General features: G+C 37.6%; 1 protein-coding gene across 3 annotated transcripts in view; it reads left to right on the top strand.

Moving 5' to 3' along the window:
* Window positions 1-706: 706 nt before the first annotated feature.
* Window positions 707-22,098, top strand: part of LOC110829488 (uncharacterized) — a 28,255-nt gene continuing 6,863 nt past the window's right edge. For 2 of the 3 annotated variants that reach the window (XM_087344984.1, XM_087344983.1), the window contains exons 1-13: window positions 707-1,102; window positions 5,402-5,514; window positions 6,572-6,736; window positions 7,026-7,168; window positions 8,781-8,968; window positions 9,574-9,704; window positions 10,343-10,453; window positions 12,998-13,234; window positions 13,491-13,686; window positions 14,258-14,378; window positions 14,788-14,900; window positions 16,019-16,814; window positions 18,367-18,512. In XM_087344984.1, coding sequence (XP_087201110.1) covers window positions 869-1,102; window positions 5,402-5,514; window positions 6,572-6,736; window positions 7,026-7,168; window positions 8,781-8,968; window positions 9,574-9,704; window positions 10,343-10,453; window positions 12,998-13,234; window positions 13,491-13,686; window positions 14,258-14,378; window positions 14,788-14,900; window positions 16,019-16,814; window positions 18,367-18,512 — 2,694 coding nt within the window. In that variant the 5' untranslated portion in view covers window positions 707-868. Of the gene's footprint in view, window positions 1,103-5,401; window positions 5,515-6,571; window positions 6,737-7,025; window positions 7,169-8,780; window positions 8,969-9,556; window positions 9,705-10,342; window positions 10,454-12,997; window positions 13,235-13,490; window positions 13,687-14,257; window positions 14,379-14,787; window positions 14,901-16,018; window positions 16,815-18,366; window positions 18,513-22,098 lie in introns of those variants that run through there. The other variant, XM_087344985.1, reaches the window with a different exon arrangement.

Genomic DNA, 22,098 nt, shown 5'->3' with positions numbered 1-22,098 from the left:
GTGCCAGTTTGTTAGCTCTAAACCATTTGTTTATGTTGGCAAAGACATCATCCATGATACTTTCAAGATAGATCAACAATAATGATACTTGTATCATCAGCAAAAAGAGTAGGTTTGGATGTAGAGTTTATAGTTTCCGGCAGGTCATTTATATATATGAGGAGAAGTAAGGGTCCAAGAACTGAACCTTGTGGCACTCCGTGATTTACGATACCCCATCCTGAATAGGTATTATGATTGGTATGGGGGCTTTTAATTTCTACTTTCTGCCTTCTATTATTTAGGTAGGATTTAAACCATTGTCCTGCTTTTGGCAGGAATAAATACTCATTATGTGTAGAGGCTAATTATTCAGTAATCATTTACTTGATGTCTAGTGAAGTGTGTGGAAATAATTACAGAACTGTATACAAATTAATTTTGTATTTTAAGCACAGATAACGTATTATTTTAAGTACCGCATATGAGGTAACGGTACAGGGATGTACAAGTCTGTGGTATAGTGCATAATGCGTACATTCGATGAAGCTAACTTCAATCAGATATAATTTTATTTGTACTTGTAGGTCCTAAAATGCCTACTGTTTACATACGTTCTAGGAATTATGTTTTTTTATAAAGGATAGACCGTTAATTATTCATCATCGGTAATAATATTATTATTATTACTATGAATCTCATGGGTACGAAGACGGCATCTATTGATACAAATATGAAACTGGTAACGCCATATTGAGCGAATGTTGCCCGTAAAGCTTGGGGTAATTTACTTTGTGGTTCTACAAGTGTTTGAGGAACTATTTCTCATATAGTGTTAGCAACTAATTTAACATAGGTAATAATCACTATTTAAACATTGGGAACTAGAATGAGCTGCTCGGATTCGAAAAAATCGAAGAAAAGAAAGAGCAGCAAAAGTGGAAACATGGGTGACGTTCTTGGGAAAGAATGCGGGGATGGAGAGAAAGATGAAATGCCGCAGGAAATGTGCGGTGAAGATGTTAGAGAGGAGGCCGATGGGGCTCCCAGTGGAGATGAACAGTCTTCTCAATCTAGTGGAGAACTGGATAGCTACGAATTGAAACGGCCAGATGAAATCAAGGTGAGCTGTTTGTGTTTGGGTATAGAGTAGCAAAAAGTAGGCTAGGCTTAAATTTGCAATTGAGTTATAACAAATATTGTATTTAGGTTCATTGTCCAGAGTTTTGTTAATTCGCATTTCTCAGTGTCAGTTTCTTGTGTACAGCAGTTGAGAGATGCATATTTTATAGGCAAATGAAAGGTAATGAATAGCAAAGGTTGTAGATGAAAATATTAAAACCATTGCTAAACCTAATGTTGATCATTGTTGAATTTAGTTAGCATACTGTAGCCATTGTTAATGTGTGCTGTTAATTATATATTGTTTTTGCAGCATTTCTTAATATTTGAACCAGATCGCAAGGAAGCAACACTGTTCATTTCACTCTTCAGAGGTGCAATGCAGTAAACCCTCGATTTAATGGCCACTGTGTTATATTGCCAGATACTTTCTGGATGCAAGGCTTTAGCGGATATTCTCAATTTTAACGGACAAAGACTATTGAAATTGAAAATGTCCAATAATGACTTGGATTTTATTTTTGTGTTTAATTATCTGTTCACACTAGTGGTTTAATGAACCGTATGTTATTGTAGGTGTCTGGTTAATGTTCCTAATCTGTTTAATGAGATTTTTAAAGGAGATTGTGGCCTAAGGCCACATTACTGGCATAAAAAATTGCAATTTAATGGACAATTGACATTACCAGACACCCATTTCCTTGCTATTAGTGCATTAAATTGAGGGTTTTCTGTATTATGAACCATCTTTGAATATGTTATATCACTTAACTTAAATTTTTTTCAAAAGCTACCTTTATTTATTTATATTATTATAAATGCATTCTTTTTCATAATTATTTTCAGAGTTATTGCAGTATCAAGTGTGTCGTAATTTTCAAACATTGCTGTACTCATTGTATTTACACTAATAATTTTATATCTAGTCTGTCATTTATTAAACACTGTGTTGTACATCGGTAAATGCTTTTAGACACACACACACACACATATACACTCATACTTATAAGTATTTGTAAAAATATTGACAGTAGCATTACTACTACTACTACTATGGCGTAACATTAGTGCAGGATAATTATGAGACAGGAAGTTGAGTTATGAGGTAAGTCCGTGTTATAATATTGGCTGCAGTGCGATACAAAATGAATGGGAAAACAGTGGTATTACAAGTTACAGAAATAACAGGCTCTCACTACCTGTGATGTCCTTGATGTATTCACATGAGATGTGACATTAAAGACTAAGCAAGGTGGTATAGTAGTAATGATCTAGACTTATATCTTTGAGGAACCTGGTTAAAAGTTTGTTATGGCATTTGGTTGTAGTAACTAAGGTTTCTTATTGTTTTTCCCAAGACCATGCAACCTCTCTTAACCTCACCTACTGACCATTCATGATCATCTTTCCATCTAATTCATGACATAAGCTGCAGCAAGATCGTGAAATAACCTAAGAATTGGTCATTTTTATTTTATTTTCCTTTAAAATGTTCATACTTGGGAATGAAGGGTGTTGGTAGGGAGATCTTGACTAGCTAATTATAAGCTTATTAAAGAAGACTGTATTATTGATTAAGTTCACAGAAATCGACCTTGTAATGAACTTCTGCCTCTAGAAGCTTTGCTATGAAAAGCATGAGCTTGGTGCAGCATGAGAGTTAAAGGCTTTCTCCCTGAACACACTTAAATTTTTGAAAGATCATGGCCAACATTATTACACACAGAACCAGAAAACAGCATCTTCACTGGAAACCATGATAACTTGAAACTGTAATTATCACCCAAGGAATTCTACAGGGTGATCCTCTCACTAGGGGCTCCAAAATTTTGGCCGTAGAACCTCTGTTTATGAACAAATGATCAGATGTTGTAGGTACATACCTCAGTCGTGAAACTGAATCTCATCACATTGGGTGCTGAAAGTGGTTGCCTGTGGAATCCATGTACCGGGTCTACAATTTATGCTGTAACGGCCTTGCTTGCATTGCGTGCTCGGCCGAGTGCACTGTTGGTGTGGGATAGCGATAGCGTGTTCTTCCCGTGAGTCACAGGCGAATCAGTTTCAGTGCCGCTAGTAACAGCGAACTACGAATATTTCTCGTCACTAACACATGTTATTACATTAATTTTCTTACCTTAAATCACAAAAGATGTTCAAAGTGACTTCCTTGTGCTTGCAGGCAAGCTTCACATCTCGTTAACATGTTTCGAAATACTTGACGAAGCTCTTCTTGGGAAATTGCCGAAATGAATTGTGGTTTCCTGTTCTTCTTTTTATCCAAAACTGATCCCGTACTACAAAATTTTTTTATTAATCTCTCTATCGTGGGCCTGCTAGGAACACTTTCACCGGGAAAATGTCTGCGATATTTACTGCGGCATCTTCCGTAGGATGAATATTTGGCATATGTTTCGACTAAGAACACACGTTGCTTAATACTGTACACCATATTATATATATTATATATATTATCAACGTCAATCCGCGACGAGAGACGCAATGAAACTGATTCGCCTGTGACTCACGGGAATAACACGCTATCTCTATCCCACACCAACAGTGCACTCGGCCGAGCACGCAATGCAAGCAAGGCCGTTACAGCATAAATTGTAGACCCGGTATAATGGGATGCTGTGTTCCAAATTGGCAAAGACACATGTTCATAGCCATGGCTGTACTTTCATGTCAAATGTTTTCTTTAATGTTGTTAATCATGTAAGAATTGTTTCTGTAGACCTTTGCCTTAATAGGTCACACAGGATGAAACCTGGAGGGGTTGAACACTACCCTAGTGATGATGATGGCATTTCCAATCCAGAAGACATCTTTATTTAATATCTCACCTTTAAAATCTTACAAACAAGTGCAGAATTTACCCTTCTTACCTGAAGCTGTTCATTAAAGTTGTTTTTACAGTTCTTCAAATACTGTATCTCTCGTGGATATTATAGTGTGAAACATGTATAAATTACATGTTTCTTTTATTTTATAATTACCAAACAAGAATAGTGAGGTTTTTTAAAACATATGAAACTATAAATGAACTTGAAAATGTGAAAATAATTTACTAATGAATGTGAAAATAAATATGAAAAGTATTGAAGTAACATTGATTTGATTGCTGTCACTGGCAGTTACTCTGAAGTAGGAGTGATTTTAGTTGCTGTTTACATTTTACTGCCTATATCCAACTTAACAAGTAGCTGGTAACTGATTAGGCTATGGATGGGCAGCAGTGATTTTAATCACTCTTTTGTGAAAGAACTGGCAACTGCCATGTTTGGTAGTTTGATGAACAGTAAAATGGAAGACATTTTGATTTCTCTGTTTTTATTTGCTCTTATTGTAATTGTACTAGAAACTGACATTCTACCGTATGTTTTTACCGTTTAAAATTTCGGAAAATTAGAAACAAGGTGTACTATTTTTATAACTTTTTAAGTTTAAAAGTAATTTTAAGTTTATGTCCAAATCTGTCAGTGTATGAATTGTAAGAAAACTCATTAATACAGCGTCATTAAACATTAAATCCTTTGTAAAATTGTATATGAATAAATATAGTACTAAATAAATTTGTAAATACATTAATTCATCATTTCTCATGATAAGCAGTAAAAATGTTTTCACATTGAATTATAAAGTAGCATTTCTACTTCCCAGATTCTTGTCCCATCTGGCCATCCTTTCCCCAGTTTGTCAGGCCATTGGCTGGCACCAGGATCACAGTCACTGCTTAAGTGACATTTACTTACAACTAACTGAGGAGTACATGGACTTCCAAAGGTGTTTTTTGTGCCACATCACAAAGGTTGTTGTTGCACTAATACAATCTGAAGTAATTGTTGCTTCTTATGTTACTTTTACACTGATGTTACCACAGGCCGTTGTTGCACAACAGTGTGTTTCAGTGATGACCTCAGTTTCCATTGTTGAAGAAAGGTGGTATATGGACATGGATGGGCCTTAAAGGTGTTCTTTGCTCACACCAGAGCATGAACACCTAAAAATAATGAGACCCCTCATCTCAAATATACTCATACACATATATTTATATTGTTTTAGGACATGTCACGTGATTCTTTTTCCCTGTTATTTATTGGACATAATTTTGAGATTGTGTACTTTTTAGATTTTATAGTTTCTAAAATGAGTAAAGTTAGCTGGCAAATGGCTTGAACATTTACAGCTCAGAGCCTTAAATCCATAATAATCCTTTTTCCTGTCCCCTATATTGTTAACATATGTGTCATTTTTTCTGGATCTTAATATTTGTCATGAAGCCATGATTTTCTTTTAGGATGAAATTGTACAAGCAGATGAAAGTTCAGCATTGCCAGTCATTTCTACAGTAGCTGCAGCAAGCCAGAGAGAGGAGAAGCCATGTACGTGTGAAGCCTGCAAGGACAAGCGGTATGTTCATATTGTTAGTTTTTGCAAAAGGAATTCTGCAAGGTATCCAGTTTATCATAAGACAAGGTCCCATACATTGTTATTGCAAGCCTTTCACATGTCAGCTTAGTAGAAGCTGTTTATTTGCTGCCCATTCCCCCCCTGCAGCAATACCTACCTTCGTTCAGAGTAGAGTTTTGAAGTGCTGACCAGGTTCTTTGCACACCTCACATCTTAGAAAAAATGTCTGTAGACACTGTGAAGTTGCCTTGAAATAATGAAATTTCCTGCAGATTATTTTTACACTCACTATTCAGTAGTATATTTCATTCAAGCCATGTTATACAACACTTAATGGTTGATTGAGAAATGCATTAACACACACAGATAAACAGTATGATCCATGGTGGAAGTATATTATCGCTAACTGCTACTGCTACACATGTGGTGGGTTGGGGCCCAGCTGGCTGCCTGTTTGGCCACACCACATAGTCTGGCAGAAGGAAATCCACTTTGTATTATTCCATAAGGCTCAAAATCCCGTAACGGCACATGATCACCAACCAGCCAACACTTCGCTATTATGTAGATAGAACTAAGGTCCCTAAACAGCATTACCATGGCAGTGATTCAGAGATTATAACAACCAACACACACACACACAAATATTATTCGAAAGGCCCGTAAGTGCTTAACAGCAAGTGGTATGTGGCTCCATATTTAAGATGTTTTCACAAGTTGAGCTTTTCTGTAATACACAGATCCCCAGCACCTAAACTTCTACCAGACTGCATAGCGCAACAGCTCGTCAGACAGCCATATTTGCCAGAACATATTGTACATTTGTAGACGAGAGTGTAAACTCACGTTTATACCCACATTTATAGGATGCAAAAGTGTACTGAAAAGTAGTGTATATTATAATATGAGCCTCAGTCTACATGTAGATTTCCAAAGTGGTGTCTTCTCTTTGGATTTTCTGACTAAAATTTTGTGTTTTTTCATTGGTTTCCTGTATTTATATGTATTAATAAGAGGTCTTGGCAGAATTACTTTTTATGTTGAATTATTGTTTCAGAGAGTTAGCAGCAGAACAGTTGGAAGAAATGCGTCGATTACAGACTTATTGGATGGAGCTTCGTCAGTACATCCGTATGGTTTACCGTATGGCCATGGAAGGCAGAACAGTTGAGAACAATGGTGCAGAGGATTATGAGGTCAAGATGAAGGACTTGGTTCAGAAGTGAGTTTAAACTCTGTTAACCCTTTGAAACGTGAGTTACTGAAAGGGATATTCCTTATCCTAGGTTGTGTTTTCATCCATTTACTGGTGTGGGGAGACCATGATTTATCAATCATTTCTTCTGAATATGGAATATTCTTGTCTTGTTTGTGTGTGCATACACACAGGTGTGCTTGTGCATGTGTACTGGGTCTCAAAGGGAAGATTCTGTAAAATTGTGTGAATTAACTTATAGCATATTCTGGTCTATAAATGTTATTCTGTTACTTAATCTTGTATTTCATTGCAGGTTGTGTGCTCGTGATCCACATCAGCTTTTTCAGAGGCTTGAGTCACAAGTGCAGGAATTTGTAATTGAGGCCAAAGTCCGTCAGTTAGAACTTCTTCATCGAGAGCAGCAAACTCCTGAATTGGCTCAGATATTCCTCACAGGTAGAATCTGTACATCTGTGGATGTGGAGGAGAGATAAAAGTAACTTATTAGAATAAGTACCTTGATTAAGTCCTAGTTTGGTATGTTGCCTGATCAAAAGTATCCAGACACCTACGCGAAACTGTCCTCTAAGTGTCCCTCGGATTTGCTGCCCAGTAGTGGACATTAATACGGGGTGGGCCCACCCTTGGCATTTATTACAGCTCTAACTCTGTGGGGAAGACTGTCTACCAGGTGTTGGAACGTCGCCGGGGGAATGGCCGACCATTCTTCCTGCAACGCTGTAGCAAGCGTAGTTAGTGATGTGGATCATTGGGGTCTGGTGCGCAGTTGCCTTTCTAGATCATCCCAAAGGTGTTCAGTAGGATTGATATCGGGGCTCTGGGCTGGCCAGTCCATTTCTGGAACCTTATTGTCCACAAACCACTCATGAACAGACCCTGCTTTGTGGCAGGGAGCATTGTCATGCTGAAACACACAGTTATTGTCTCTGAACTGGTCTTCTACCGTAGACAACACGCAGCTGGTCAAAATGTCCTTATATCCTTCCACCTTTAACGTGCTCCATAGTATTACGAGAGGACCAAGTCCCTTCCATGAAAAACACCCCCACACTGTCACCCCACCTCCGCCGAATTTCGCTGTGGGCACTTTACAGGCCGGCATGTAGCATTCACCTGGCATTTGCCACACCCAAACCCTCCCATCGGACTGCCACATGGTATAGCGTGATTCTTCACTCCAATCGTCCACAGCCCAGTGGCCGCCCTCTTTACACCACTGAAAGCGGCGCTTAGCGTTCACAGGTGAAATGTGCAGTTTATGGGCAGGTGCCTGGGCTTTGAACCCCAGTTCTCGTAACTCACGGTGCACAGTCATGGTGCTCGGTGCACAATTAGTGGCACTGCGGAATTCATGGGTGATGGTATCACACGATGACATGCGATTTTCCCGTACCACCTTCTTCAATGCTCGACGGTCCCTGTCGGTCAACACACGTGGTCTACCCAGCCGTGATTTTGTTGTGGTTGTGTCTTCCCATTTCCACTTCACAATCACGTCCCCGACGGTCGATTTGGGCAACTTGAGAAGGGTGGAAATGGCCCTGATGGATTGCTTACTGATGTGGCAACCAATAACCATACCACATTCGAAGTCACTGAGCTCCCTTGCTCTACCCATTCTGTCGGTATCGCATAGCACTGAGCAACATCGAGCCCTCTGCCTCCTTTTATAGCTGCAGCGGCGGTCGTAGTGATATCTAGACTCAAGTTTACGTTTACAGAGGGGTGTCCGGATACTTTTGATCAGGCAGTGTATATGTTCTGATGCTGTAAAATTGTTTTATTAAAAAACATTGTGGGTTAAGCCCACATTGTGTCATACCATTGTTAGAAACCTTTAAATTTAAATTTTTTTCGTTCGTTTATTTTTACTCATCTCTTTTCACGCGTCACGTATCTTTTAAACCTTTCAATGACAAACTTTAGTATACCCATTTTCTAGTCAGAGCATGTATTATATTGTTTGGGGAGGAGGGGGGGTGTGCTCTCTATTCCAGTATGGCCACAAGGACTTGTGATGACAACTCTGCTATGTTATGTTGTACAGGTCTTCTGGAGGGATATGACAAACTTTGCCTTGCTGCAAAGCAGCTAGCCCCTTTGCTACAGCAGTTGGAGACTGAACACTTGCAACGATTCAACCTTACATGGGAGGTCCTTAACAAACACTTGTATCAGAGTTGTGTCTATACTGACCCTCTTGTACAGAATAATCTGCCCCACTACATAGGACAGGTGAGCAAAGAGATGGTAACATTGGGATACTTTTGATTGTTGGCTATATAAAATTGCAGGTGGTGTTTGGTTTAGGTGCAACTAAAAGAAAGAAACTAATTCAGAAATACTTGGGCTTGTGTATTTGTAGACTTGCATGCAGAGATTTTTTATTCAAAAAGGAATTGATGAATTGGTATTTAAAATTAAAATTGTTCCAAAATCATGACTTTTTTCCCCATAAGTGTATCATATAACCTTTTTTACTGTTTTGGTCTGTAAGCATTAATTGCCATGTTTTTTTTAAATTGATGCAAACTTCCAAAATGAAATAACACCTTGTCTGTTGACCATCTGTGTTTTTCAGTTTATATCAAGTTGGCTTTCAAATTGTCCACATAAAATGTTCACAATATTATGACTTTTTGCCAAGTTGTCAGCAAGGTTAAACACTTCAGTCTACTTTTTTAAGGAAAATAAAGGAACAAATGTTCCACAACGCTTACTATGTTTTGCCTTGACATTGAAGGTGCTTATGTGGAGATATTGAGCATCATCATGTTGCTTTTAGAAAACCTGAAGTATTTCATAGCAAAAAATGTAGAGCAGATTTCTTGCCATTCCAGTTACGTAACATGTTGCCAGGGAAGAATCAAGCCTACTCTGAGCTGGTGCACCACTACTTGGCATTTGATGATGAAATGACCCTTATTGGAGCTATGTGGAGGGACACAGAGACGCTTGTTCATGAATATAAGTAAGATTTCTGTTTACTTGTGAAATTAGTTCTCTCCCAAATGTGCTCTTTGACAAAATTGGTGCTGACAGTAAGTTACTTCCTGTAACATATTTTTTGAGAAGCTGATAGTTACTCAGCTTTTTAAGTATACCCTACCTTTTGTGAGACCCAAAGATTGGTTACTGTGTTTAAAAGAGACTGTCACTGACCCCTAACTACTAATATTTGGAGGTATTATTTTGTAATTGCCCTCATTCATTGTCTGTTAGGCTATTGGCTGACTTCTTTGTTATTTGAACTACATTTACAATATATGCAACTCTGTATAAATATTAAGAAAAATATATATATATTAATTATACCAAAGCAGCTCTTGAGAACTGTGGTTTGGACCACACATGTGACCTTGTTTCAAATGTAAGAATGATGTGCATAGTATCTGTGAAACAGTGTTTAATTTATTTTGGTTACAGTTGGACTTTTTATTTCACTTTAAACTCTTTACTTTAAGGTTGGGCAATTTCTACCTTGAACCCCCAGTTGAAGACTTCAGGGCACCGTAGCATAGAAACATACAGATTCATATCAGGTACAAATTAGCTAATTATATTACTCCAGCTCATTGCTTAAGATTACTCTTATATCTTATGTTCTAGTCAAGAGCAGGCGACCCTGAAAGCTAAGCAGCGCATGCTAAGGGAGGACTGGGAGCTGTTCAAAGCACAGCGAAAGCTTATTCAGCAGAAGATGTGGAATAAGACTGCAAGGTGCATATGAAATCCTAACATGTCACATTCTAAGTAGAATTTGAGGTTCTCGTGGCGGTGAGTACAAAAATGGCTGTCTTCTGTGAGTGAATCACCCTGATGATGGAGGCTTCAACAACCTCTGATATGTTGGTAAACTTCTACCAGACTACAGGGATCTACAATCCAAAAAACAGTCATCTTCATGTCACATTATATTTGAGCTGATTAATAAAACAGAGTGTCTCGTAATTATCTATTCAAAATTAAGCATTTATTGCAAACCATTATGTATTCAGAAATAAAATTACAAAATTTAGTCCTCTATATGTCTACCTTGTCAAATCCAGCAGAAGTTATAGCTGTTTTCAAATGGCTGGCTTGTATCTGTGAGCATCTATTCTACGTTTTTTTATTATTATTTTTAATATGTGCCCCTAGATAAGACACGAACCCCATTTTTTTATAGTGTTTCTAAGGGGAAAACATTTTTGATGAAAAAGTAATGCATGATATAAATGTGACTTTTCCCACTTTTAAAATCATCAGTTTCTCATGGACATTATATCATCACAATCACCAGTAAACATCAGAAATTCAAGAACAATGCAGTTAATTTCTTGTGACATCTCTCAATTACATATACTTGATTAAGCTTTAGATTGCAACTGTTATAAGAGGCACAAATATGTTTATTGGTTATTCATCGAGAAATGACAATAAGTTTTCCCACACAGAATACACCATTTTTGTAGGCTTATTATACCACTATATGGTATTTTTGTGCCTTTATATGGAAAATTAACTCTGATTCATGATCACAAGTATTCATCATCAGTTTAAATGGATGGCTCTTTGCACATGTCACTGTCATTTGCTTCATATAAAACACTTTGAAGTTGTGTGTAATCCTTAACGTTGTCATCATTACTTGCTTCGGTTTCACTACTGCCACACAAAATTTCAGTAATAAACTAATTCAGCACTCACGTCATTCTTGAAAGGTCAGTCATCTTTAAATGACTGATGGGAATACAGTGAAACCTCGATGCATCGTTTTCGGCGGGGGTGGGAAATAAAAACGATAGATGCGGGAAAGCATTAAAAATTTTAAAAAAAACAATGTTTCTCTTTCAAAGTTACTTCTTTTTACCAAAAAAGTCTTTAATGGACAACTGGTTTGTCAAAACTTTACGTTTTAGACCAAACAGAGCACTTTCCACGTTCAAAATGCTTTCCTCGTCACGTTCACTAATATTAAGCGCATAAAAGAACGACTTCACTTTCGCCAATGCAGCGTGTGCTTCGGAAAAACTCGGCAAAGCTTCGGGCTCGCATTCGTCGTCTTCTTCTTCCTCACCACTCCAACCCCCTTTGCGGACAATAACAGGAAGAATGGAAATACTATTACTGCCGAACTCAACGAAACGTAGCTGTAGAAGACCCTGAACCGCTGGAAACGAGATGAACCAGAAGAATGAAAAGTGCTGCCAGCCTTTCCTTTGTACTTATAATAAAAGCATTTGTGAAGAAATTCACACTGCACATGCCATCTGGCATCGCTGGAACGAAATATGAGTGCACCCAAATTAAAATCGTAAAATTTCTGACAATGGGCACCGCCATTCACTCCAACTATCACCCCTGCACCGCTGACCCTCATTCCAAAAGAATGTGCTGGTTGGGCGATATAACAGGTTACCGCTACTGCGTATTCCAAAAACATTGTGCGTCTTTCGGTAATAATTTATCTCAAAACCCAGCATTTTAAATTCTCAGAAACGATCATTGCAGGAAAATTGTGGGCCGGGACTAAGATTTTTGAACGATCGATGCGATAAAACGATAGTTCGAGGAACGATAGAAGCGGGAAAATGTAACATTATTTTATATGGGATGTATTCGGGACCGAACAAAACGGACGATGCATCCGGGAAAACGATAGTTCCGGGAACGATGGATAGAGGTTTCACTGTATTGGCATTTTTTTCTGCCACAAAGAACATTTTGCATTTTCTGTAAGATTTTACCACAAAGCAAGAGAATAAAATGTCCAATGTTATCTGCTTTGTTAGTTTGGCCTGGAATTTAACAGATGGTGCTCTTGTGCATAATGCTTTAAATTTATGCATGGATTGTGCATGATTAAACACTTTTGTGTTGTGGTAACTATGAAAACTTGAAAAGGTCTCCTGTGCTTTAGTTTTCAGAATATTGAAAATCAGGCAACAGTACCCCATCTAGGCTCTTTATTTGCATATTGATTTTTGATTTATCTAAACCAGATTCAGTGTTCTTGATATACAAGTTGTCCCAAAAAGCTGTATGTTCACATTCAGTGAATAAAATACATTTTAATAAACTAAACCATTGTATACATCAGCAATGGCACTTAGTGAATCTAGTGTAGGTGTTCAAAATGAACACCATTTGCTTTATGGCACAGTTGACAGCAGTGAGCAGTGACTAACAGACGGCCACAGAAGTTGTTGTCTTTGTGGGCAGCATGTATATGTATACGAATGAGAGAAAGGTGCGTATAAAATTGCGGTTGTCCTTTTGCAGTGAACTCCGAGAGTTTGATGAGCAGTTGATGACGCTGGCTAGTCTTGGTGGGCCTTCACCAGGTCCTGGACCTGGTAGTCCCAGAGATAGTAGCCCTGATGATGTTGGAGGTACAGGAGGGTACTGCCCTGGCTGTAGCTCTCGCAGGGGCTGTCCATGTGATGAGTGTGCTGTCACTCATCTCCTGACCTGTGGTGGCCTCATCACACCACCCGACTCCCCAGGCCCACTGTACAGGTACTAGATGGTTGTGAACAAAAATTGTTTTGCTCCTTTTTGGATTATAATAGTCTGCATTTAGGTGGTTACCAACATTACAGAGGTTCCATTTGCTACCATCTATATTTCTGCTCAGAAGATGGAGTAGATTGGTTCTTCCAAAATTTTTGTAATTACCTATAAAACTACATGGCTTTATAATCTAGAATAGCACAGTTGGAATTTTCGCTACTGTGGAAATCTAAAAAGTCATATATTTTCTTTCTTGTTACAGTCATAAAGTGGATGTCATACAAGAGTATCGCGTCGAGGGCGAGGGCAGTGAGCAGCCCCCAGAATCTCCATTAGAACCTGATGTTGTGGGTGAAGGTGCAATTGGAGGAGGAGGAGATACAGATGGCACAGAGTTAGCTTCAGCTCAGCAGCAGAGTTGCGAGTGTCATGTGTGTACTGCCCCACTCATGACTCCTGTAAGCATTGTGTTCGAGTGCAATCGATGTGTTCAGCTCTGGAGTTATAATAGTGTTGTAGAAAATATCCCCTTTCACCATATAAATTTAATATTTTATTTTATGTATATAATTTTTCAGTTTAGTTTTACATTTCAGTGTATTTCATGACATATTGTGAATATGGAGATGCTCACTGTTACTTCAGTTCTATAATTAAAAACAATTGGAAAACCAGTTTCAAACAATAAACTGCACTTTTTCTGATGCATGGTTGTGTTTCAGAATATGGTTCTGATTTCTAGACTTATTTACTTGATAACTCTCAGGCTTTTGAAATATGTTCTAGAACCCATATTCTACATTGTAAAGCTGCAAAGTTTGAAGTTTGGCATGTTGAGTTACTGGGGAAAAAACACAGTTTCCCACTTTTTAAAAACTATCTATTTTGCCCCACACCCATGTATATATATATATTGTAAGTTAATGGTAATTGAGATGGTTGATCATTACAATTCCTCATAAATGTGTGATTAAGTTTTAGTTTAAATAAATTTTGAAGTCTGAGCAGTATTATTGCTGCTTGTTTCAGATGGATCTTATGGAAAGCTACGAATGTCATACTTGTGTTCCTGGAGGTACATCAGCTGTCAATCTTAACCTGCATGCTGGTGGTTTTCATTTGTACCCACATATCCATGGTACTGGAGGAGGTGAGTTTCTTAATGGACCTTCATATTACTCTGTTTGTGAAGTGTCTTATGCCATACGATTGTAAGGATTCTCAGGAGAACTGAATTATTTACTTTCTTGCATGAGAGTCAATTTAACTGTTGGTTTATGTAATGCTTTGAATACACTTCTTTTATTATTGCTGCTGACTCTCTGCAACTCACAGCAGCCATCACAGTGATTGTGCATGGTTTGGAAAGCAGTGCCTCGTAGCCATAAAATATTTTCCCCATACTTCCATTGGAATGTGTTGTTTTCTTCTCTCAGTGTCGTGTTAAGTAGATGAAAATGAAAGTGTTGGAGCTCCTTTTATGATTGTTTCAGTTTTTTATCCATTTGTATCCATTTAAACTTTATATTGTAAAAGAAGTGAGTGTTTCGTTTTTACAGGTGGTGATGCTGGCAGTTTATACCCACATCTATACAACATTCATCCATCTCTTCTCACACAGCTGGGACCTAAACATTCACACCTTGGTGTTCATCTTCAGGATCAGCTTCAAGTAAGAATATAATATGAACCAAAGAACTACATAGAAGCATTAAAAACATTGTATAGTAGCAGATTCCAGATAGTGTTGGACCTAAGGTTTTTTTTTTATTTATTTATTTTTTTATTTATTTTAGTGCTTTCTGTATTTTGGATCTTTATGCAGAGGAATTTTAATATAAACAGAATAAGTAATAAGAATTATATGTTCGAGTTATACTTTATCTACAATTCACAATTTGTTGTTTTATATTCCTGTTTCACTCTGATAAATCATTGATTTCACACATATTACTTCAAACTTCGTGTGCAAGTCTAAGCACTTGTGTTTCATTGCCGTAATTGAGGTGGAACACTTTTTAACGTAACACAATTCAGAATCTTAAGAAATGAAGTCCTAATCAGTAGTCAAGCAATAGAATACACAAATAAAACAAATAGATTGGTAAATGTCTTTACATTAAATAGAAGTGTCTTTTGGTGTGGCATCCTGTGTGTGTGCATAATGTACATATTACATGATTATATTCAGCATAATTTTGTTGTTGCAATCATTATCATTTCATTTTTTTCTATATGGCAGGGCAGATTGCAGCCATAGAATGAAACAGTGGTGCTAACTGTTTACACCAAAATATTCACACTTTCTTACTGTGACTAAGGAGCTGTTTATACTCTAACTTAACACATTGTGTTTTCCATGTGGTATGTTTAAAACCACAGGGATATAATCCAGGATTCTGGCTTTTTGAAATTGTAGATTTTGTCTTTTCACACACCTGCATCTCTGATCTTTTTCCTCTGTGGGTCTCATATATAAATATTAAGTTTGCTGTTTGGCCCCTCCTCTTGGTTTAAGACCTTGTTCGTATATTTCAAGATACACATTTTATGTTATACTGCCATAGACAGGGAGATGCAAAGTGCTGTGTGTTAAATGATGCTGGTATAGTTATTCATGGCAAGTTCCATGAAATTAGATTTGAAAGTTTCTGCATTGTGATAGAATTAGATCCATTATAAACTTTTTTTCTGTTATGAAGGTTCAGAATTGCTGTGAGTCACAAGGATGTTGTGAGTTTGCAATTCTTTTGTTTTTATAAGCTCATGCTGGAAAATGTTATGTTACAGTTGACAACAGGTGCTGATACTAAACCAGCTCATGTACTTTCATCTCAGCTGACAAGTCCTGCAGTGTCAGCTGTAACTGATCTGCTGCCACTAGATGCTCTTCCACCACCATCAAGTCCTCCCAGTGTAACCACGGCTGCAGCTACTTACTCAAACCATCCCAAATCCACTACCAGCTCTGGAACATCACCATCTGCCCTTAAATCACCCACATCTGTGCCACAGCCACATAAACAACCTTCTCCTGGGATGGTGTCAGTTGCCACAAAGGAAAATATTCCAGTCTCTACAACCTCAATAGCAAAAATGGGAACTCCTTGTAGGGAACACAGTGGCAATGGAAAAATTCCCTTACAAAATCTGCAGAGTTCTGCTTCCACACAGACAAGCCCTAATAAAGCAAAGACTCACTTCCAACAACATGGAGTGGCTCAGCAAAAGTCACCTGGGGGGTTAGCCACCCAGTCTGCGGTACCACGACAGCAGCTCTCTCAGAACTCTGTGAAAAGGGGCCCTTCTATTGCTACCTCACAACAGCCATCAGAAAATGGTCATCATCATCATCCTGTGAGTTCTGTCCGACATTCCACGACACAGACTGCTAGCCAAGCAGGGCATTCACATGCCCATAGTCACCAGCCTCTGCCTGATGTGGTGAAGTCTGCTGCCACAAGTACGACACCACATCGAGCAACAGCTGGCTCTATGACATCTAAGGTTCCTGCTCATTCATGCCACAAGAGCCTCAAGAATGGAGGAAGTATTGAGCCAATCAAGCGGGTCGCGTGTACAGACTGTAAGTTCACATTTTATTGGATGCTGCATTCTGATAATGAAGTTTGGGTTTATAAGGTACTTCTTTAAAGGCATGGCTGGAGAACTTCTGTCATAAGATGTTTTTGTGGCCCGCATTTGGAGTAGTAAAATGTTCTTTAATATCAGTCTTGTGTTGTAAAATGCCATTGATTGAGAAGAGAACCTTTTGTAAGTATATTTTGCAGATGTCCTGCTGTGAAGCCCCTTTTGACTCTGCATTAATATATTCAGATAAGTTAATAATTCAATTATTGGTTACTCATTAGTAAGTAGTGAGTAGTGAAGAAGATAAAATAAGAAGCAGTAAATAAGGAGGTTCTACGTAGAACTCATGAAGGTTACTTTCCTGTTACATTGATTTCTAGTCCTACAAATATTGTGTTATTAATTACATATTTATAATGCAATATTAAAATGGAGCTAGTGTGCTGGACCTATGCACTGATGTTCATTTGATGAAATTTTAGTTGAGTCAATTCTAGATATGTTACAGATTGCTGGTAGCAGTAATAGTAATTTTCTTCCAGGGAAAACTGATTACTAAAATACACATTTTTGTCAGTGTTAAACTTGTCAGACATAACCTCAACGTTTTGCACCATCACCATGCTTTTATTGTTATTATTTTATACTGAATTTTTAAGCATGTTTATAGTGTGAAGTATCTTCATATAAAATTTTAAATGCGTAAGTTCCATGGTAACTTATTTTTCAGAGTTGTTTCCATGTCATTTCAGGACCGTATATTAAATTCACTAGTGGTGCTCACACCTCACAAGTTTGTTTCCACCATGTCGTTATTACCAATTGTAGGAAATTAGAAAGTACTTTGTTTTGGTGACTTTCATTGCCATAACATTCTTACTATAATTAATAAAAATTGGTCATGTAGTTCAAAAGTTTGGTGATCCACACTCCCAGAAAGCATGGTAGTCTCAGAAGTTTACTGTTACCCCTTAAGGAAGGAATGTGTGCTAGAAAGATGGGAATATTGATGTTTGCTTTCAAATATTGAAAAATGGTCCTAAATATGAAGATGGCTATCTTCTGGGATGTTGCAGCATGTAGTCTGATGAAAGACTCTCAGGTTACAAGCCACCTGAAGCAGCTTGTAACCTGAGAGTCTTTCATCAACTTCAGTCACCGTGCAAGCTTCATTTTATACAGCTTGTAGTCTATTAGGTTGTTAGCCTTGGTTGCACCGTAAAAAGGAAGATGTTTCGAAACCTCAATCAAAGCCTCAGACAGACGGACCTAACAGAGGACCAAATGGAAGAGGAGAATTGAGGAGGCCATGGACCGGAGAGCCATAGTAGAAGAAGAAGAAGAAGTCTGTTAGGTATTAAGAGTTGTTTCACCGGAGTGTACTGTATCTATCATCAGGATGATGGAGACAGAATGCCTTTCTGAGATATTGATCAATATTTACCAGTCTATACATATGCTGCATTGCAGAAGACAGCCATCTTCATACACACGGCTGTGTATACCTCAGAGTTCACCAAACTTAAGTATGTTGGTTTTATTTATAGACCCTGACAGTGAGGTGGTTGACCTGGAGGATTCGTCAAGTCAAGATGACACTTGCTCAGAACGTTCTAGTTCAACTACTACATCAACTCAACGGGATTCTCGTCACTGTGATTGCTGTTACTGTGAAGTATTTGGTCATGGCATGGTGAGAGCATTTTGTGTATAAATTAACTGGTGCTTTTATTAAATGCAGATATTTTGTTGATGCAGATTGAGGGAGAAACTCAACTTTATTGAACCTTCTATGAGCAGAACTAAGTGTTCTATAAAATACATTAAATTCTGTAACATCAATATCTATTGTAAGATATTCCACAGCTATAAAGAAGTGTAGGGTATTAATATCTCAGATACAAATTGAGTTTAAAATATAAAAGGTAATGTAGGTATTTTGCACGGTGATGATGCAGGGTATTTATGCATACATATGTTGCACCTTTTATTTAAAAAATTGTGTGACCTATGCAGTCAGTCTGTTCACATTCATGAAATTCCAGAAATATCTAATGTATCCTTTAACTTCACATGAATCTCGTTGCATAGCTAGTTTCTTTGCACACCTCTTCAGCGGGCATAAACAGTTGCAGGTATTGGTAGCATTTGCAAGGTATTTTAATTTGAATGTTGTTGGGATTTTAAAAAAAAATCCAAATTGTACTGCCTCTTAAAGCACAGTTTATTTGCAGAATAACCAAATTCATTATATTTTATGCTTACACAATGATTTCAGAACTGTGGGATGTTGATGCAGTCAAACATACTCCCATGTATTAAGTATGACATATAATGAGAAATCTGTTTCAACAAGCATTATTTATGCATAGTCACTGCCTTATTGTTAAGTGTGGGAATGGGTTTCAGTTGTGTGGAGAACACTGTATCATTACTTTTGATATGAAGAGCTCTTTTGATTGCTTTTGCAGTTGAATAAAAATACATCTGCCAGTGTGGTGTAGTCACTATTTCACAACTTTCACAAAACAAGTCTGATCATTTTTCCATATCACGTAAAATTGTGTGTAGAAATTTCTTTAGTCACTACTGCTGTTCAAAGTCAGGTGTGTCTGACAGACAGCTCAATACTGTCTCTGAGGGTCACTTTTGAATTGAACGTATCCAGTTATTAGCTGTTGGTTAATTTCAGCATAAGCAAAGACCACCTTATGAACCCATCCACATCTGTCCATCTGTCACATCTCAGGTACCCCCAGCAAGGCGATCCCTTAGAAACTAGGTCACAGTTTCCCCCCCCCCTCTCTTTTTCCTCCCCCAGGCCTGTGCTGCATTAGGTGTATCCTCCTTTCAGGTTTTGTCCACAAGGCTTTCTCTGCCTGCCTTCTTAATTTCTGGGCCTTGCCCTTGTTGGTCTTGGACACCCTAGGTTTTTCACTATCCTGGGTTAGACCACATGAGCTTGCCACTCCCAGGGGCATACTCCCTTTTGGGGTATTCCCAGGCAATCCCTTCCAGGCTTTATTTTAACTGGGCTTGTTATCCCTGGGGCTTTGTCACCAGAGCTTTACCTCATGTGCTCCCTGGCTCTTGGCCCCCTGCACTTACTGTGTTAAGGGTTTGGTCCCCAGGCTTCCAGTATCCCAGGTTATCATATCAATTAGGAGACTATTACTGCCACCGTATGCAGGTGCCATGTTTCTAAGGTTTACATGAGTGTGTTTAAAGTATGAATTTCTGCACTTATTAAACTCACATTTGTGAATCAAATGTATGTAAATTGTTAAAATACACAGTCTCAACACTAGATTAATGATACTAAAATTTGTATATACAGTATTCTTTAATTAATATTCTGTTATTAATGGTAATATGAAACAAACTTAATTATCTCCTCTTTGATTTGGGGTTCGCCAATTTTTAACTTTTCTCGCATTTAATTGACTGTACTAGATTTCTGCTGTATCTCACAGGCTAATTACAAACTGACAAATTGTGAACTCACACACAGAGTATGATCATCTCATAAGCCTATTTTTTTGCCATGACTTGAATACCTTGTTCTCATGAAAATGTAGACCTGATTATTACATCTTCTGACTTCATTTAACATCACTCCAGTTTGTGCATTATTTTGTTTCTGTTATTTCATCTTAATGTGCAATTTTAACAAAAGCATAACGTAATGACAATATCATACAAAACACTAACAACCATATGTTCGTCTTATTGCAATTGCTGGGCTGATCATTTCTTCTGGCTCGCTTTAAACTTCTTCTTAAGAATTTCAGCACTGCATTTCATTTCATGACGTCTGACTGGAGATTTTTAAGTGACACATTACTTCCATTGTTTTGTTCTTCGTGTTATAATCAACTAAGCTTCATTTTAAATGTCCCATTTTGGGGTCTCGGATAGTAAACTGCGCGTGACTTTTCGATTTCCCGTGTCTCCATTGTCCCAGAACTTGTCATCATATGTTGATCTTTATTCCATTGCTCTGCACTGATTATTTCCATATTCAACCACATTTAACTTTAGAATATTTTTTTATATTCAGTACTAACCATTCGTACTTACTTGTGTTACTGCAGGCAATAAATATGCAGTTGAAGTTGGGACCAACAAAAAAGTGAAAGGGATTATTTCCAAAAACAAATGGCATCACAGGCATATGAATCATGAACTACGCCATTTGAAAAATGTATGTGATTTGAAGCAGAATGACGATTTGTAAGGTGACGGAAATTCAGATTAAATATTAGCCAAAAACTAAAGGTACCAAATTTCCTATCTTAATACAGGTGTGAAATACTGGTAAAGATTTGGTATAGCATTGATATCCAAATTCTAACAGTCTGTGAAACAGCAAAATAACGTATTTACCTCACTAACATTGGACGTTCCTGTACTGTGTGATGTCTGACTGAAATACTAGTCTGTAATGTACTTAATATTGTTATTGTTTGAAATTGTATAAAGACTTCTATCATCTGTTGACATTTCAAACTACCTTTTTGTTAACGTTTTATCCCCATAGAAATAACCAGTAGAATACAACACTCTTCTGCTGAAAAATCTCTTGAATATGTTTGCATTTTGCAACAACTTTTTTTTATTATTTTGCAATGAAAAATTTGTGTTAAATTTTGTAGTTGTGTGTGATTTTGAAAATAAGTAAGAAGCTCTTTGAAGAATTATGAAAGATTGTGGGAAATAGCAGTGGTAAAAATGTTGTTCAAGAAGATCTTCTGACCCATTAAACCCCGTTGGTAACTGTATGTTCCACCTGTTTAAAAAAAACTGTATATATTTATTTTGTTTTTATGGGTTTTGTCTAATTCTCGCTGTAAACAGCAATTGTATCATTAAACAATATTAACCATCTAATCTTTGTAATATTGAAGTGTAGTGTTCTTTTTGTGATATGGACTGAATTCTTATGTGTCATTCATATGAGCTTCAGTATCAAAAGGTTAATTTTAATATCATTATTAATTGGCCAACTTGCAATAAACTGTGATCATGATTGAAAGCGGATAGAGGAAAGTTCCATAACACTACTGTAGACCAGCACACGAGGGAAATCCAAAAGATATTGCTGGAAACATGGAGTTCAGGATTATGAAACTGCTTAGGATCAATGATGATAAGCAGGTGAAAAGCATTCTCTTAGTTTTCTAATGTATGAAACGTGTGCCATAATAGAGTCATATCGGATGCAGGTCCCATTATGGCTGAAGTAATTGCTAATCCCGCTTTCCTAACCTCTTCATACC

The sequence above is a fragment of the Zootermopsis nevadensis genome, unplaced genomic scaffold (genome assembly GCF_977971745.1).
Source record: "Zootermopsis nevadensis isolate Lab colony 2312 unplaced genomic scaffold, Znev_1.0 Znev_ptg000008l, whole genome shotgun sequence".
Classification (NCBI taxonomy): domain Eukaryota; kingdom Metazoa; phylum Arthropoda; class Insecta; order Blattodea; family Termopsidae; genus Zootermopsis; species Zootermopsis nevadensis.
This window is presented reverse-complemented; position numbering and strand designations above follow the sequence as displayed.